At 40.0% G+C, this 18,920-nt stretch overlaps 1 protein-coding gene across 1 annotated transcript in view; it reads left to right on the top strand.

Moving 5' to 3' along the window:
- Window positions 1-18,920, top strand: part of SNTB1 (syntrophin beta 1) — a 280,473-nt gene that overhangs the window by 246,913 nt on the left and 14,640 nt on the right. Inside the window, exon 5 of the mRNA XM_053559149.1 lies at window positions 2,829-2,968. Within this exon, the coding sequence (XP_053415124.1) occupies window positions 2,829-2,968 (140 nt within the window). The remainder of the gene's footprint in view (window positions 1-2,828; window positions 2,969-18,920) is intronic.

Raw genomic sequence — 18,920 nt, 5'->3', positions numbered from 1 at the left:
TATTCAACAATCCACAAAATGTTTTAGGGCTTTGTGGGTGAGTTTGTGATTGCACCAGTAAACAGGTCTGCATTTGACTATTGATATTTGTTGGTGAGGTTAATTTTGCAAACTTAATATTGTTCTTGAACAATGATGCTTAGTCGTGTTCACATTTAAATGACTGATTCTAGTCAAAGTTAATGGATCGTATCTGACTAGGTAAGTAAGATAGTCACTTTGGGAGAATAATTTGCAGCTTCTCCAGTCCCATTTAACGAGCTGGAAAAGTAATTTACTAAGTTTAATGTAAAAGTTGGAAAAAATTTATTCAGAAACTCCCCCATCCCAACAATTCATGCCTTGAGACCAAAGTTTATTCACCTTGTAGGGTCTGGTACATTGCATTCTTTAATGGTTCATTTTGATCTCTTGAAGATGCTGTTGTTCTGTTCAGGGGAAAAAGTGTTCTTACAAAGCAATAAGATAAAGCTAGATTTTTTAAATGTACATAAATGCATAAGGGTAGAGTAAGTCAGGCAGTCATTCACATTCTAGTATAAGTAGCCTAGAAGAATATGAATGACTGCCCCACTTTATACAGTGGGGAATTTCTGTAAAAAAATAAAAAATAAAAAACAGAGTTTTTATTTGGAATTATTGGAAGGAAGGCATTAAATTATGAAGCTGATCATTGTGCAATGAATTCTTCCCAGGATAACTTTGGGAAGGATGAGAGGAAAAGGTATTAAAATTGTCAGTACTAAAAACATCCTTGGTTTGCTTTATAATTTTTCCAAGGGAAAGTTATAGCCTGGCATAATGATACCATTTCCCAAAGGATATTTTTCCTGACCGGTTTAAAAATGGGTGGGTCTCCACAACTTCCCCATCCTAAGTTTCACTGAGGACATCACCACCTTCCAGCGGTTGTGCTACAGGACATTTCACACACTGTCTCATCCCCATTGGATTGCTGAGCAAATACTTACAGGATGCTTACTCAGCACGACACTAAGCATTTTACAAGTTTTAAGTGATTTAATTTCCATAACAACATCTGTTATAGGTACTATTATTTCCCACTTTATAGACACAGAAGTGGAGATACAAAGACATTATCTGACTTGCCCAAGACCTCACAGCTCCACAGCTAGTAAGTTGTGCAACACAGATTTTTATTTGGGCCTTTTTGTTTTTTCTTGACACAGAGTCTCACTAGGCTGCCCTGGCTAGAGTGCTGTGTAACTCATAGCAACCTCAAACTCCTGGGCTTAAGAGATCCTTCTGCCTCAATCTCCTGTGCAGCTAGGGCTACAGACATGTGCTACCACCCTCGATTAATATTTTTATTTGCTCAGGATAGTCTTGAACTCCTGGACTCAAGTGATCCTCCCATTTATAGCCTCTCAGAGGATTACAGACACAAGTTGCCGTGCCCGGCTTGCTCAGGCCTCCTATCTAGCTCCAGAGTCGGCACTTGTAATCACCGTTGTATTTGATGTTATCCTTGTTAGTAAGTATATGGAAGCACAGAGGAAAACCACTTGTCCAAAATCACACAAGAAATAAACAACACAGCTGGGACCCAGACTCAGGAGGTCTATACATAGAACCTACAGAACTCAGTCCTTACACCATCCTTTACATCATGTCTACTTGGATCACTCATTTCTAGTATGCTGGTCATTAGTATTAGCTTAAAGCCATACACACATTTCCACATCCATACAAATGCCATTGTGGCACTTAAGATAAAGTAATAATAAAATATAAAGAGCAGGAATTCATTTTATTATTTATGTGGCTTACTACCTAGGTTAATTCTGGATAGATTTTGAGTTGTGGCTTGTTAAGAGAGGGTGAAATCGTCATTGAATTAGTTGACAGTGTCAAAGACAATCTCAACCTCATCTAGAGCAGTGCTTCATAATCTTTAATGAGCACTTGAGTTACTTGAAGATTTTGTTAAAGGGCAGATTCTGATTCAGCAGAGCTGGATGACCCAAGACTGCATTTCTAGCAAGCTCCCAGGTGAAGCTGATGCTACTGGACCAGGGCCTGGGTTTTGAGTAGCAAGGATAAAGCATTAAGTTTTTCCAAAACAAGATTTATCCCAGGGACCCAGAGTTCAAGTTGGAGAGAAAGTATTTTTATAGATGGAAAAAATTTATGATGTCAACACTGGCCCAAGGTGAATGACTTAGGAGCTAAGATCTGGGCTACATAGACTCTCTGCATTAGAAAGGATTTTAAAGGACATTCTGGATCCCTACTGAATCCTTTTACATAGGCACCTGCTCATCTCAGCCCTTGAGTTAAAGAATGATCTGTGATGAATGGAACTGAACATTTAACAGAACAGAAGACATTTCCATATGGTGCCTGAATCACAGAACCAAAGATGGGGAAAGAGGTCGTGAGGTTTCACCCTGGCTGGGTAGACACTTTCTCTGAGCTTTTGGATATTTATTCAAAAACTTTCAAACTTTACCATTTCATAATAAAAACAACCACACTGTTCCCAAGAAACAGCAGGAAGTGGTTTCCCCCCCAAGCCTGTGCCTCTCACTGTGAAGTAAAGATTCAGTGCTGACTGGCAGGTGAGAAACAGTGACAGATGTGTGACAGCTGGACTGCTGCTGGATGTCCTGACTATACATCTGTTGCCCTTGAGACAACAGATATTTTCAAGAATCAAGAATCCTGAGATCATGATTGGGTTCTTTCCATTTTGATTTTGCAACCTGAACCAAAAGACACTTGTACTTTTGAGTCTTCCGAATGGGGAGATGCCAACTTCTCTTTTCCAGGGCGGTTGTTTGACAGTTCTCTGTTTTCCGTTTCAGGTGCCAGGAGACAGCGAGAAACAGTGGAAACCAGCCCTGGTTGTACTGACGGAGAAAGACCTTTTAATCTACAACAGCATGCCACGGAGGAAGGAAGCCTGGTCCAGCCCCGTGCACACATACCCTCTTCTTGCCACCAGGTAGCCATGGCCTGTGTTTGGGTATGATGTGTTCACAGTTTGATACTATTTTAATCATTGACAATTCTTCACATTATATTACTGCTAACTGTTGCTCCAGGGACTGAGAACTCCTTAAGAATGTAGCCACGGGGTGGCGCCTGTGGCTCAAAGGAGTAGGGCGCCAGCCACATATGCCAGAGTTGGCGGGTTCAAACCCAGCCCTGGCGAAAAACTGCAAAAAAAAAAAGAAAAAGAAAAAGAATGTAGCCACGCTTTTTTAGCCAGATTAATTATCACATATGGCATGTCTGGCCAAATATGAGTCCAAGAAGAAAATACTCATTGATCATCAAAAAACAGTGACAATTATGAGATGGTTGCAGTCTAGCCATCTTCCTGGGTCTCTGTCTCAGTCCCTTTGAAATGAACCCGTGAGTTCACAGTGTTGAATTATAAGGAGAGTCACCAAGAAGGATCTTCACTTGGTGGCAGAAAAGAATGGTCATGTGGACGTATCCACTGTGAGACGGTGCTTTCTAAAGTGTGTTCGGCATGATATCCCATAACAAGTTCTTCCTTAGTTATGTAATGCTTGGGCTCAAAGCAATTCTCTTGCCTCAGCCTCCCTGGTAGCTGGGACAGCCTCCCTGGTAGCTGGGACTACAGACACCCACCACAATGCCCGGCTATTTTTCAAAGACAGGTAGAAACAGTGTCTTGTTCTTACTCAGGCTGGTCTCAAATTCCTCAGCTCAGGGGATCCACCCACCTCGGCCTCCCAGAGTTGCTAGGATGTCAGGCATGAGCCACCGAGCTGGGCCATGACATTCTTCCTGATCAGTCCCCTTCTCTTCCCTAGGAATGTCAAAGATGGGCTCTTCCCTTGCACAAGAAGATCTGGCTGGGACTATAGCCAGTAGGAAACAGGTTTCTTCTAAATCGAGTTACTCCCTTAGACAGTTTATTTGTTTATTTATTTATTTTTTTTTATTAGGCCCAGGCACATCTAATTTATATTTTTCTGGAAGATGAAAATTTGATTATGTTTCATGGCAGTGGCACCAGAAAAGCTCACAACATGTTGTTGGTGTCGACTGCCATACAGAGAAGTTTATGAGCAGTCATCTCTCCCGCTGACACACTTCGACTGTGCCCCTCGTCTTGATGGTGCGATTTATATTGGTGCACTCAGGAAGTTTGCAAACATGTTGTAATTTTAGTGATTCTCATCCCTCAGCTTTTTATGAGTCCTTGGAAAAACATTTTTGCTTAGCCAAAGTATTTGATATTGCTGAACGTTAAGAAAAAAAGGTATACTCACCCATATTGAGTAAGAGTGTTGGTTTTTTGTCACTGTCGTCATAATTGGCAAATGAGATGAGTCCACAGAGAGCAGAGATTAAGGTTGCAGTATTTCTGGAATTCTAGAGGAGGTTTAACCCAGAAATACTGCACACCCAGTCCCAGTGGATGGCAGAAATTTTAGAAACACAGAGCTTGGAAAAACAATGATGTTGCTCTGAGCCCAGTGTGCTGACCTGTGGGCTTGAAAGAACGGCGTGGAGTGGCATTGGTAGGGGAATGTGCATTTCTATACTGCCATCTCTGGGAGCCAAAGCCACTAAGCATTTCTACTAAACTTGGCAAGTAATTTTGGTGCCTAAGGAACTAACCTGTTTCTAAGTGCTAAAAGTAGAAATTGTTTTACTTTTCTATTGCCAGCCTTAGAAATTTTAGGAACTCTTTTCATGGGTAAGTTTGGCCAATTACAATTGTGAAACATGAAATTACAATCAGCCTGTGGTTTCCATGCTAAGCCTGGGAGGCATCCTCTTTTAGAGAATGTGGGCATATTCCTTCAGCATTCTCTGGGGTGGCATGAAAGGTTTTATATGCTCAAGGATCTGTACCCTGTCAAACCCTAACCCTAACCTCAACCCTAACCCTAATCCTAACCAGAGTTGCCTTCCATATCCTGCCGTCTCATTTGTCCCTGTAACCTGGTGCTCTCACTAGCTGTTGGCATCCAGCCCTTCCTCTTGCCAGCCCGGAACCCCTCAGGGTTGGTGAGTGGAAGATAAGCAGAGTAGGGAGACTCAGAAACTTTGGGATTAGATAAACGAGGAGTTAAATCTTTAGATCTCTGCTGCATTGTGATCTTAGGCAAAATATCATTCTTTCAGAATTTGAGTCTCTTCTGAATGAAAGGGCCAACAGAGTCTTCTCTGATTTAGACACTACATGTAACTGTTAAGTATATAGCTGAGACATGATAAGTGATGGATACATGTGGAGGGTGGGTTTTTTTTTTTTTTATTGTTGGGGATTCATTGAGGGTACAATAAGCCAGGTTACACTGGCCAGGTTACATGATTGCAATTGTTAGGCAAAGTCCCTCTTGCAATCATGTCTTTCCCCCATAAAGTGTGACACACACCAAGGCCCCACCCCCCTCCCTCCGTCCCTCTTTCTGCTTTTCCTCCCCCCATAAACTTAATTGTCATTAATTGTCCTCATATCAAAATTGAGTACATAGGATTCATGCTTCTCCATTCTTGTGATGCTTTACTAAGAATAATGTCTTCCACTTCCATCCAGGTTAATACGAAGGATGTAAGGTCTCCATTTTTTTTAATAGCTGAATAGTATTCCATGGTATACATATACCACAGCTTGTTAATCCATTCCTGGGTTGGTGGGCATTTAGACTGTTTCCACATTTTGGCGATTGTAAATTGAGCTGCAATAAACAGTCTAGTACAAGTGTCCTTATGATAAAAGGATTTTCTTCCTTCTGGGTAGATGCCCAGTAATGGGATTGCAGGATCAAATGGGAGGTCTAGCTTGAGTGCTTTGAGGTTTCTCCATACTTCCTTCCAGAAAGGTTGTACTAGTTTGCAGTCCCACCAGCAGTGTAAAAGTGTTCTCTTCTCTCCACATCCACGCCAGCATCAGCAGTTTTGAGATTTTGTGATGTGGACCATTCTCACTGGGGTTAGATGATATCTCAGGGTTGTTTTGATTTGCATTTCTCTAATATATAGAGATGATGAACATTTTTTCTGTGTTTGTTAGCCATTCGTCTGTCATCTTTAGAGAAAGTTCTATTCATGTCTCTTGCCCATTGATATATGGGATTGTTGGCTTTTTTCATGTGGATTAATTTGAGTTCTCTATAGATCCTAGTTATCAAGCTTTTGTCTGATTGAAAATATGCAAATATCCTTTCCCATTTGTAGGTTGTCTCTTTGCTTTGGTTATTGTCTCCTTAGCTGTACAGAAGCTTTTCAGTTTAATGAAGTCCCATTTGTTTATTTTTGTTGTTGTTGCAATTGCCATGGCAGTCTTCTTCATGAAGTCTTTCCCCAGGCCAATATCTTCCAGTGTTTTTCCTATGCTTTCTTGGAGGATTTTTATTGTTTCATGCCTTAAGTTTAAGTCCTTTATCCATCTTGAATCAATTTTTGTGAGTGGAGAAAGGTGTGGGTCCAGTTTCAGTATTTTACATGTAGACATCCAGTTCTCCCAACACCATTTATTGAATAGGGAGTCTTTCCCCCAAGGTATGTTCTTGTTTGGTTTATCGAAGATTAGGTGATTGTAAGATGTTAGTTTCATTTCTTGGTTTTCAATTCGATTCCAAGTGTCTATGTCTCTATTTTTGTGCCAGTACCATGATGTCTTGAGCACTATGGCTTTGTAGTACAGACTAAAATCTGGTATGCTGATGCCCCCAGCTTTATTTTTTTAATTACTAAGAACTGATTTAGCTATATGGGGGTTTTTCTGGTTCCATACAAAACGCAGAATCATTTTTTCCAAATCTTGAAAGTATGATGTTGGTATTTTGATAGGAATGGCATTGAATAGGTAAATTGCTTTGGGAAGTATAGACATTTTAACAATGTTGATTCTTCCCATCCATGAGCATGGTATGTTCTTCCATTTGTTAATGTCCTCTGCTATTTCCTTTCTGAGGATTTCATAGTTTTCTTTATAGAGGTCCTTCACCTCCTTCGTTAGGTATATTCCTAGGTATTTCATTTTCTTTGAAACTATGGTGAAGGGAGTTGTGTCCTTAATTAGCTTCTCATCTTGACTGTTATTGGTGTATACAAAGGCTACTGACTTGTGGACATTGATTTTATATCCTGAAACATTACTGTATTTTTTTGATGACTTCTAGGAGTCTTGTGGTTGAGTCTTTGGGGTTCTCTAAGTATAAGATCATGTCGTCAGCAAAGAGGGAGAGTTTGACCTCCTCTGCTCCCATTTGGATTCCCTTTATTTCCTTGTCTTGCCTAATGGTATTGGCTAGAACTTCCAGCACTATGTTGAATAGTAAAGGTGACAGAGGACAACCTTGTCTGGTTCCAGTTCTAAGAGGAAAAGCTTTCAGTTTTACTCCATTCAGTAAAATATTGGCTGTGGGTTTGTCATAGATAGCTTCAATCAGTTTTAGAAATGTGCCACCTATGCCTATACTCTTCAGTGTTCTAATTAGAAAAGGATGCTGGTTTTTTATCAAATGCTTTTTCTGCATCTATTAAGAGGATCATGTGATCTTTATTTTTGCCTCTGTTAATATGGTGGATAATGTTTATGGACTTGCGTATGTTAAACCAGCCTTGCATCCCTGGGATGAAGCCTACTTGATCATGATGAATGACTTTTTTGATGATAAGCTGTAATCTATTGGCTAGGATTTTATTGAGAATTTTTGCGTCTATGTTCATGAGTGAGATTGGTCTGAAAGTCTCCTTTTTGGTTGCGTCTTTTCCTGGTTTGGTATCAGGGTGATGTTTGCTTCATAGAATGTGTTGGGGAAGATTCCTTCTTCCTCAATTTTTTGGAATAATTTCTGCAGTACAGGAATAAGCTCTTCCTTGAAGGTTTGATAGAATTCTGGTGTGAAGCCATCAGGACCAGGGCATTTTTTGGTTGGGAGATTTTTTATTGTTTCTTTACTCTCAATGCTTGAAATTGGTCTGTTCAGGAGGTCTGTTTCTTCCTGGCTAAGTCTAGGGAGAGGGTGTGAATCCAAATATTGATCCATTTCCTTCACATTGTCAAATTTCTGGGCATAGAGTTTCTGGTAGTATTCCGAGATGATCTCTTGTATCTCTGTGGGATCAGTTGTTATTTCCCCTTTATCATTTCTGATTGAGGTTACTAGAGATTTTACTTTTGTATTTCTCTTTAGTCTGGCCAATGGTTTATCTATTTTATTTATTTTTTCAAAAAACCAACTCCTTGATTCATTAATTTTCTGAATGATTCTTTTGTTTTCAATTTCATTGATCTCTGATTTGATTTTGGATATTTCTTTTCTTCTACTGAGTTTAGGCTTAGATTGTTCTTCTTTTTCCAATTCCGTAAGATGGCTTGTGAGATTACTGATGTGCTCTCTTTCTGTTTTTCGAATGTAGGCATCTAAAGCAATACATTTTCCTCTCAAAACTACTTTTGCAGTATCCCACAGGTTTTGGTAGCTTGTGTCTTCATTGTTGTTATGCTCAAGGAAGTTAATGATTTCCTGTTTTATTTCTTCCTGCACCCATCTGTTATTCAACAGAAGATTGTTTAATTTCCATGCCTTTGTGTGGGGTCGAGCGTTTTTGTTACAGTTGAGTTCCACCTTTAGTGCCTGCTGGTCTAAGAAGGTACAAGGTAAAATTTCAATTCTTTTGATTCTGTTGATATTTGTTTTCTGTCCCAGGATATGATCAATTTTGGAGAATGTTCCATGGGTGATGAGAAGAATGTATATTCTTTATCTTTGGGATGGAGTGTTCTATATGCATCTATCAAGCACAGTTGTTCTAGGGTCTCATTTAAATCTCTTATATTTTTGTTTAATTTCTGTCTAGAGGATCTGTCCAGCTCTGTAAGAGGAGTGTTAAAGTCCCCTGTTATTATGGTATTATCAGATATCATATTGCTCAGACTGACTAAGGTCTGTTTCAAGAATCTGGGAGCATTTAAATTGGGTGCATAAATATTTAGAATTGAAACATCTTCTTGTTGTATTTTTCCCTTGACCAATATAAAGTGACCATCTTTGTCTTTTTTGACTTTAGTTGCTTTAAATCCACATGAATCTGAAAATAAGATTGCAACCCCTCTTTTCTTCTGAATTCCATTTGCATGAAAAATTGTCTTCCAATCCTTGACTTGGAGTTTTAATTTGTCTTTTGAAGCCAGGTGTGTTTCTTGCCGACAGCAGATGGATGGCTTGTGTTTTTTAATCCAGTCAGCCAATCTATGTCTCTTCAGTGGGGAATTCAAGCCATTAACATTTATTGAGATAATTGATAATTGTGGTAGTATTCTATTCATCTTATTTTGTGAGAGTCCATTGCTTAGTTTTGTCTTTTTCATCAGTGTGGAGGTTAGGTTCTGCCCTTTAATGTCTGAGTCCTTACTTTGCTGCTGATCCATTCTGATGGTCAGTGTGTAGAACAGGTTGAAGTATTTCCTGTAGAGCTGGTCTTGTTGTGGCAAATTTCCTCAATGTTTGTACATCCGTAAATGATTTGATTTCTCCATCAATTTTAAAGCTTAGCTTAGCAGGGTACAGAATTCTGGGCTGGAAATTGTTCTGTTTAAGTAGATTAAAGGTAGATGACCATTGTCTTCTTGCTTGGAAAGTTTCATTAGAGAAGTCTGTGGTCACTCTGATGGATTTTCCCCGGTAGGTCAACTGGCTCTTACTCCTGGCAGCTTGCAGAATCTTTTCTTTTGTCTTGACTTTGGACAGGTTCATCACAATGTGTCTTGGAGAAGCTCAGTTAGAGTTGAGGCGACCTGGGGTCCGATAGCCCTCTGAAAGCAGTGTGTCAGAATCTTTGGTGATATTTGGGAAATTTTCTTTTATAATATTCTCTAGTATGGCTTCCATTCCTCTGGGGCATTCTTCTTCCCCTTCTGGAATTCCTATAACTCGTATGTTGGAACGCTTCATAAAGTCCCATAATTCTGACAGTGAATGTTCTGCTTTCTCTCTCTTCTATTCTGCCTCTTTTACTATCTGAGTTATCTCAAGAACTTTGTCTTCTACCTCTGAAATTCTTTCTTCTGCATGGTCTAACCTGTTGCTGATACTTTCCATTGCATCTTTAAGTTCCCTGATGGACTGTTTCAGTTCCTTCAGCTCTGCTATATCCTTTCTATATTCTTCATATCATTCATCTCTTATTTGATTCTGTTTTTTGATTTCCTTTTGGTTATTTTCCACTTCATTAGCAGTTTCCTTTATTGTTTCCATCACTTCTTTCATTATTTTCATCATGTGTATTCTAAATTCCCTTTCTGTCATTCCTAACGTTTCTTTATAGGTGGAATCCTCTTCAGTAGCTACCTCATGGTCCCTTGGCGGGTTTGTTCTGGACTGGTTCTTCATGTTGCCTGGCGCTTTCTGCTGATTCTTCCTCATGAGTGATTTCTTTTATCTGTTTCCTTGCCCTAATTTTCCTTTCACTTCCTCTTGCTCTTTAAGTTCTTGTGTCTGTAGACTAAGTTTTTGATGGGTCGTTTTGGTACAGGACCAGAAGGATGAGAATGTTGAAGAGCAAGAAAGGGATGAAAGAAAGGAGAAACGAGCAAAAAGAAAAAAAAAATGGAGAAAGGAGAGTGGTGGGTAAAAGGAATATTGACAAAAAGAAGAGAGGCACAGAAAGAGGGAGACAGAGCAATATAGGTGTACAGTAGGGTACTTTGACACAACCTTAAAAAAACTCCACCTTCTGGGGGTGCCCAGCTGGGTGGTTCCCTTGAGGTCAGCAGTTCTTTGCTAAACCGGTCAGACACAGTACCCCACCTCCACCAAGTAGAAAGAAAAGACAAAAATGCTATATATCAAACCATAACAAGCAAACAGAAAACTTAACGGGATAAAATTGGGTGAAAAACCAAATAATAGTGGTAGAAACACTAACAAAAATGAAGTTCTAGTTATTGAAAAAGGTAGCAATGGGAAATTATAATTACACTAGAAAAACTGAGAAAGAAAACAAATCTGTATTGAAAAGGTTGAAATAAAAAAACGGAACAACATCAACAACATCAAAATAAACAGAAAAACAACCAAACCAAAGAAACAGAAAAAAAAAAAAAACACAACCAAAAACGAAGCAGTATGTATATATTGTTGAATATTGTCTGGGCAACACGTAGTCTTCTGGGGTATGAGCGTTAATCACAGTGCTGATATGACTGGAGGCTGCAGATTTCTCCAACCCCAGCAGGTAGACACCCTAAATCTCTTTTCAGCCCTCTTAAAAGGCACTTTGAACTTGCAAACATGCTGAGTAGAAGCTTTCTCAGGAAAGTGCTTGTCGCTGGAATCACTGCTGAAGTGGCTATCCACTTACGCAGTGTGCCAAAACCAGTCTCACTCTGCCCCTGAGGGTTAGGGCTGTACGGCGGCTCAGACCCCGCCCTTAGGCTACTCAGTCACTGGGTTACGGCTCCTGCCTGAATCTTGCTCTGTGACCCTGAGGGTGGAGCTTGACGGGGCAGATCACTCACAATGGCTCCCTGTGGCCCACAGCCAAACACTATTAGCTCCGTCTGGCTCAGCGGCTCAGACTGGGCCCCTAGACAATGGCCAAAGTCCTCTGCACTCCCGATCAGGCTCTCCCCAAGGCAGTTCAACTGAGCGCCAAGTCCAAAGACACCAAAACAGTTCACAGGTAAGGCCTTACTGGTTTGCAGTCTCGCTGCTACTGTACTTACTTACAGTTGCTGGCGGGTTTAGACTGATTGAACACACGTGACCACTTGCCAGTTTTCCACTGTTTTAGTCCTCCTCTTGGGGTCCAGAAGTCTCTCGCTGACTCCCTGTATCCTCACAAGGATGATTATAGGCAGATCCCACCAGCCAGAGATGCCTGGAGTCCTATCTCCCCAGACTCACGGTGCCCAGATGCATGGAAGCTGTTACTCGGCTGCCATCTTGCTCTTTCCTCGAGGGTGGGTTTTTTTTATTTTTTTAATTGAAAAGTAAATTTATTTCAGGCTAATGTGAGGGAGTTTGTTTGTTTTTTGGAACAGAGTCTCTCTCTGTCACCCTGGGTAGAGTACACTGATGTCATAGTTCCTACCAACCTCAAACTCCTGGGTTCAAGCAATCCCCCTGCCTCAGCCTTCGGAGTAGCTGGAACCATAGAGTCCCTTCACAATGGGTGTCACTCTTGCTCAGGCTGGTCTCAAACTCCTGAGCTCAGTCAATCCACCTGCCTCAGCCTCCCAAAGTGCCAGGATGGATAAATGTTAGCAATTGCTAAGATCAGAGAAAATAATTGAAATCAAAGTATGAATAAGTGATAAATAATTTGACATGTTTGATTCTGTAAGTATTAATAACACTGCATTTTATCAGGAACTCCTGGTGTCTTAAAGTTATTGAGCTGAGGTTAATGGAGAAGTTCTTGAAGACCTTTTCATAATATGTATTCTGTATACACGGTGACATATGTTGAACTAATTAAAGCATAGATAAGACAAGGGAATATGTGTGAGTTAATTAGTAGGTTTAAAAATTTTATTTAAAAAATTATACTTCTGAGCCAAGTGCAGTGGCATATCCTGTAGTCCCAGCTACTTGGGAGACTAAGGGAGGGGGAAGATTACTTGAGGCCAGGGGTTCGAAACCAGCCTGGGAAATGTTGCAAGATGCCATCTCACAAAAAAAAAAAAGAAGAAGAAGAAGAAGGAAAGAAAATAAAAAAAAAAAAAAGAAGAAAAGAAAAGAAAAAGAAATTATAGCTCTAAGAGTACAAATAATAAAAAGACAGAACTTCAAAGAAAATTCCAAAAGACATTGGACTGCCAGGCCATGAAAACATCCATTAGATTATAATTCTCATTTGCCTCTGGAGAAAGGCAACACATGGGTAAGTTAAACCCATGGACATGAAGTCTTCATTGTACTCCTTTCCTTTCCCTCCTATAGTTGATGAACTAGAAAGGGTAATGGATGACAGGTATCTCTGAGTGATGGAGAGAATGACCTCTGTGAGTCTAGGGACCTGGGTTCAAATTCTGGACCCTGACTGAGATTCTGAACAGACGCTTTACCTCACAGAAACTTGGATTCCTTGTTTATTAAGTGGAGCTCATCACAGCACTTTCAAAGAGAGGTTGTGAAAACTGGATGAGCTGATGCATCAGCACATCCTTTCATAGCGTGAGCATTTCCCTCCATGTCACTGCTGGCAGCAGAAAGGTATGGAGGACAATCACTTGTTTCTGGAAATCCACCTGGATAATGTCACGCGATAGTCAAGAATTGCCTCCAAGCCACTCCTTCTTGTTATATTAACTTAGTATTTGCTTATAGTCAATATTCTTCAATAATATCAACTTTCTTAGAGATGGGGCCTTGCCTGATTTCCACCACCATATTCACATGAAAGAGTTTTAGAAGATATAAATGAGGCAATTGATGAACTATTTCTAGCTAAGGGTAAGTGGGGCCTGGGGAGGTCCTGGGAGCCTCTGCCACCTGACAGTCAGGTACTCTTTAATGATGCTTGGCCTCTCACTTCTTTCCTAGAGGGTCTGTTGACTGCTAGGCTCCATTAGAGGTGACCAGTGGATGGAAGTATTTGAAATCACCAGAACCATTGGGATCATCTGGCCAGTTGCTTTTCTCTTCTGCTTCTTTTTTTTTTTTTTACACTTTGGTGGCTTGGATTGTGGCATCTGCTAGGAGATGCTAATTACAGCAATTAAGTAAAATGAGGATGTAATATTGCTTAGCAACCCAGTTACCTAATACGTAATTTTACTAATTTGGCTGAATCTGTGTGCTGCAACTGTTTTTGTTTTAATTAGGGATGTTAATAATAATGTTTTTGTGTGGAACATTTTATGCAACATTCTCTAATACCTCTCCAGAATTAAGTTAATGTGTAAGCAGTTTTTATGAGACAAGGGTATTTTTTGTTTGTTTCATTTTGTTTTGTTTTTTTCTCAAAACCAGTCAGGCTAAGGGGCATATCTGAGTATCCAGAAACAACATGCAATTCAGTACCTTTTTGATAGACTGAAAAACAACTGATCTCCTACAGTTAGAATGAGCTCCTCTAAGTCTTGGACAAAGATTTGATTGTTCATATCATGAAGCCAGTCTAAGCCTCATGGAATCCGACCCTTTGGATTTGATGTAATAAGACATTTTATACTTTTGCTTTATCTGGCTTAGGGACCCACTTATCTATAATTTCTTTACATTGGATCTATGCTGGTCATGAATAAGAAATTTTAATTACTTTCACTTTTTTGAAAAAAAAAATTGTCAATTTCTATCTGCTAGACCAAAACTTTCTCAACTACCAAGTTACTACTGCGATCACCAGTTGCTAAAGAAAAAACAGGAAGTGGATATTAGGCTATCTCATGTTTCATCCCATCTACCTTTCAAAGTCACTTTGTTTGCAGGGCTAAATTAATCTGGAAATTAGCATTTTACCAACCCATTTCTTGTAGCATTAGCTTTTGCTTTGTGTGGTTGAGGAGGTGAGATTGGAAGAGGATTCACATAGCAGTCATTAGTCACAAACTTCTTGGAAAGTTTTATTATCCTCTTTTATTCAAATTATTCATTTAGTCATTCCTTTAGGACGTGTTCACTGAGTTCCTACAATATGCTTAGAGCTGTTCTAGATGCTAGGGATACAGCAAAGAATAATCAAGTAAAAATTCTTGCCCTAATCACACTTGTGTCCTAATGATAATAATGGCTATCACCACATATTCTGTGCCAGGCACTGTTGCATGTAGTATTCATGCATCAACTCATTTAATCTTCACGATATGACCATGAGATAGGCATATTATCCTAAGGCGGGATGGAGTTCAGAAAAAGGAGGCATGTGGAGTTTAAGAAACTTGTCAAGGTAACATAATAAATGGAGAGCTGGGATTTGAATACAGGTATCTGCCTGGGGCTCTCTCTCCTCATACCTATGGCTTAACTCCATGCCCCTCTCTAATATTAGGTGGTCTTTTTTATTTTTTCACTTATCCCCCCTCCTAGCTAACAGGAAATGTAAAATCTTGCAGTGGGGGCTGTAGCTTTGCTTCCAAGTATGGGACTGTGTATCTGAAATTCTGTAGACAACCAATTTTGTTAGGAACAAACTACGTCCTTGGGCTTCTCAAGCAGTTTCAGATAATACTTAGAATTTGGGTGTGAATTGCAAGCTCGAAGCCAATCCCAGGGTGCCAGTATTTTTTTCTGGTTGGATAAGAAAGTTATCTTCTCTTGGGAGACAGCATTTTCATGGTTGCTATAGTTTAGTCCCTGCCACAGATAAGAGACAGATGGTCATATTTTTAAGCATACACAAATAGCTTAAAATGTAAAATAATTGAAAAATAAATAATAGCTATTTCAGAGTATCCCCCGGGATTGCAGATCAGGACAGATCTTTGGGAAGAATCTTGAGAAGAATGCAAAAAGACTACTCCTGGCAGAATGGGGAAAACCCAGGCATACAAATTTTATCCCTAACTTTTTCAAATGTCCAAATTATGACTTTTAATATCTTAGTGTCCACCGACATTTGCCTGCCACTTAGTTCCCAGAATCTGGCTACAGTAATGTGTTTCCAAGTGTGGTCTACAAGTAAAGAGCCCATTAGGAGGTCTTTTCCCAGTCTCTAAATGTTAGGAGATTTCAAAATAAATCAATTGTATGTGAGTGTGTATATGTGTGTGTGCATACACATGTGCCTTCCTTTACAAAATTGAATTCACATTTTTAAAATTTTCTGAAAAACAGGCATTCATGCAATCACCCAGCCAATATTTATTGAACACCTACCATGTGTCAGGTAGAGACATAGACACCATGGAATCAGTGAGGGGGACCAGGCTCCTACACTGAAGGTGAACAAGGTTTAGTAAGGGAGAGAAGGCAGTAATTATGAAACAGTGGGGTAAAGGATTGGTAATGATGTATGGGAATCCAGAAATGGGACAGGGAGGAGATCAGATAGTCATATGCCTGGTCTTGAGCTCTGCTAGATCACTTTATTGTCAACAGCAGATGTTTTGCTCCCTGACTCTTCTTACCTCAGAACTGTCAACTTTATTACAAGAGCAACAACCCTCACAGAGTGAGCACCCAAGAACCCCTGTTGGCTGCCAGCTTAGGCAGTCTCAGACTTGCTGAAAGTGTTTTTACCTCTAGCTTCCCAAGAAGTGAATTATCCAGGGAGAACACTCTAACATTTCTGGTGTGAGTGTGAAGAGAAACTTGCCTTTTTCCCTCAAAGTTCACTGAAAGATCAACTCACAATTAAGGCAGATTAATAAGAAAAAGGTTTATATATCATACATGTGAGGGAGAACCACAAAAATGATTACCCAATATCCCAATGGGATCCATATATTTTTACATAGGTCTTTTACATGAGAGGAGTAAACAAGAGGAATACAGGTGATTCTGTTTAGGGGCCATAAAAGGTTGCTAAGGAGGATGAATGGATACTTGGGAGAGTGAATACAGGAGGGAAGGAAACAGACTGGCTTGTAAATTAACCTGAGAGAAAGATATGTTTTAAATGGTCTGGGCCAGGTCTGGTTGCATTCTGTTCTTCCTTCCTGTAATAGGAAGTCTGACCCTTAATTTCCTGAACTTACCCTAGGAAAAAGTGCTATATACCTCATTGCTGAATATCACTATGGTCTCCTTTGAAGTACTCCCCTTGGGAAGCTCTGCACAAATGCCAGTGCCTCATCCACCCTTCAAATCAATTTCAGAATTCTTTTTCTGGAATGACCATCAGAGCTGTCATCATATGAAGATCTGACAGTTAAGTTAATGAACTTGCCACCATGTGCTTACATTGGCGGCACTGTACAAACAACTCAGTAAGGTTTCATAACCTTGGTATATCAGTGTCTCACAGCTATGTTCACATCCACGTTTGGTGGTGTCTTGTTGAGTGGTATTCACTATTGTTGTTACATATTATTGTGTTCCATACAACAACAACCTTCATGGTAATTCCAGGAAAAGTTTCCAAAATTGCTTGAAGGGTGAACTGAAGGGTGAACTGAAGCACTAGCATCAGTGCATATCTTCCCAACGGGAGTACTTTGAAGATGACTATAGTGATATTCAGCAATGAGGTAGGTAGCACCTTTTCTAGGATGAGTTCTTGAACTTCATTGTTCAGGAAAGGAAAGGAAATCTGGTGTTCTTTTGGTTTACATAGACGGAAAGCACACCTCTTCCAAGGACCTATAATTCTCTGAGAGCCTTTGATTCAAAATATTTTGGGGTGAAATTTTCTGAGCTCCCTCACTAGGAAATCAATAATCAACCCATGCTCAAGCACTTCCATAGGTACTGTGCACACTTATGTTTGCCCTTTCCTCCTTCCCATTCCTCACACAAAGTAAAGTTTTCTCTTTTCTAGATAAACTCATATTGTCTTTGGCATTGTTGGGAAACCTTTCCTCATTTACACCCTTAGTTTCCCATCTAAACAGGCATTTCTTTTGAATACTACTTTGACTCAGAATGTAAACTTCCTCTTCTTTGCAGTAGACATAGTCCTTTGGGAGATACTGGTGTTACTTAACTTGGAGCTCAGGTTTTGGGTTCCTAAGATCCTAGGACCTTATGCAATATGTTCATAGCTTATGCAGAGTCTGTCATGTCTGTGAGCCATCTGAGTGGAGATTCTAGGGAGCTGGCTACTGGATAGACAGAAACTAATATGCTCTCTCCAATATTACTTTATTGACTGGGAGTTGGCTCTATATCACTGCAAGTTAATTTCAAGAGAAAGATTTTACTTAGCATTTATGTGTATAATTATTCAACCATTTTCCTCTATCTCTTCTTAGTAGCTTCCACTCCTCTCAACCTGTTGGCTCACATAACAAAAGAGGTAAGAGAAAAGAATCTTGATTTGATCTTATCCAGTGGCCTTGACTCATCTCTGTAATTCCATAATTTATAAAGCATCAGCTTTCTGTTCAGTCTCCATAAGAGTTTAGTGATGAATGTCTACACTTCTGTGTATCATTCCCAACTTTTTTTTTTTTTTTTCTGAGACAGAGTCTCACTCTGTTGCCTGGGCTACAGTGCTGTGCTGTCAGCCTGGAACAGCACAACCTCAAACTCCTATGATCAAGCTATCCTTCTACCTCAGCCTCCCAAGTAGCTGAAACTATAGATGCCTGCCACAATACCCAGCTAATTTTTCTATTTTTAGTAGAGATAGGGGTCTCACTCTTCCCCAGTCTGGTCTTCAACTCCTAAGCTCAAGTGATCCTCCTGCCTTGGCATCCCAGAGTGACAGGATTATAGGCATAAGCCATGGAGACTTGGCCTCATCCTCAACTTATTACTATTGATAATCAGGAGCAATTAGTAAAGGAAATCTATTATTTCCAACATCTTGATACAAATAAAATAATGCATATGTTGGTAAATGTGGCAGTACGTTGTTTTTGTGCCATAATCCAATGCTTTCCATTCTTAGGATAGAACTGCTTTCCTAAAGGTTCAGATTCACCCTCTGGAGAAATATCTTTGTCATGATCAAGGTTGCTCTAATGAGAAGGAATAATTCCCCACCTACCCACCCCACCCTGGCTTATATTCATAGCTTGTTATCTGCTGAATGCTGGTCTGACTCTTCCGTATTCTTGTGATGAGTCTCCCAGCCAGGGCTAACCTTGGAGCAAAGAGGCCATGAGAATTAGGAGAGGAAGGAGTATTTCTCCTGCTTAATTGTATCTTCAAGTCTTGGTCCATGTCTGTTCTGCTCATGTGGTGTCTAGTCTCCACTTTGCATATAGTAGGTGTTTTTATTATTCTGCTAGGGGTCCCATAACAAAATATCACAGACTCGGTGACTTGAACAACAGAAATTTAGCTCTCACAGTTCTGGAGGCTGGAAGTCCAAGGTTGCAATGCCATCATAGCTGGTTTCTGGCAAGG

Source organism: Nycticebus coucang, chromosome 13 (assembly GCF_027406575.1).
Source record: "Nycticebus coucang isolate mNycCou1 chromosome 13, mNycCou1.pri, whole genome shotgun sequence".
In the NCBI taxonomy this organism is placed as follows: domain Eukaryota; kingdom Metazoa; phylum Chordata; class Mammalia; order Primates; family Lorisidae; genus Nycticebus; species Nycticebus coucang.
The sequence above is the reverse complement of the archived record's forward strand: the minus strand, read 5'-3'. Positions and strand labels throughout refer to the sequence as shown.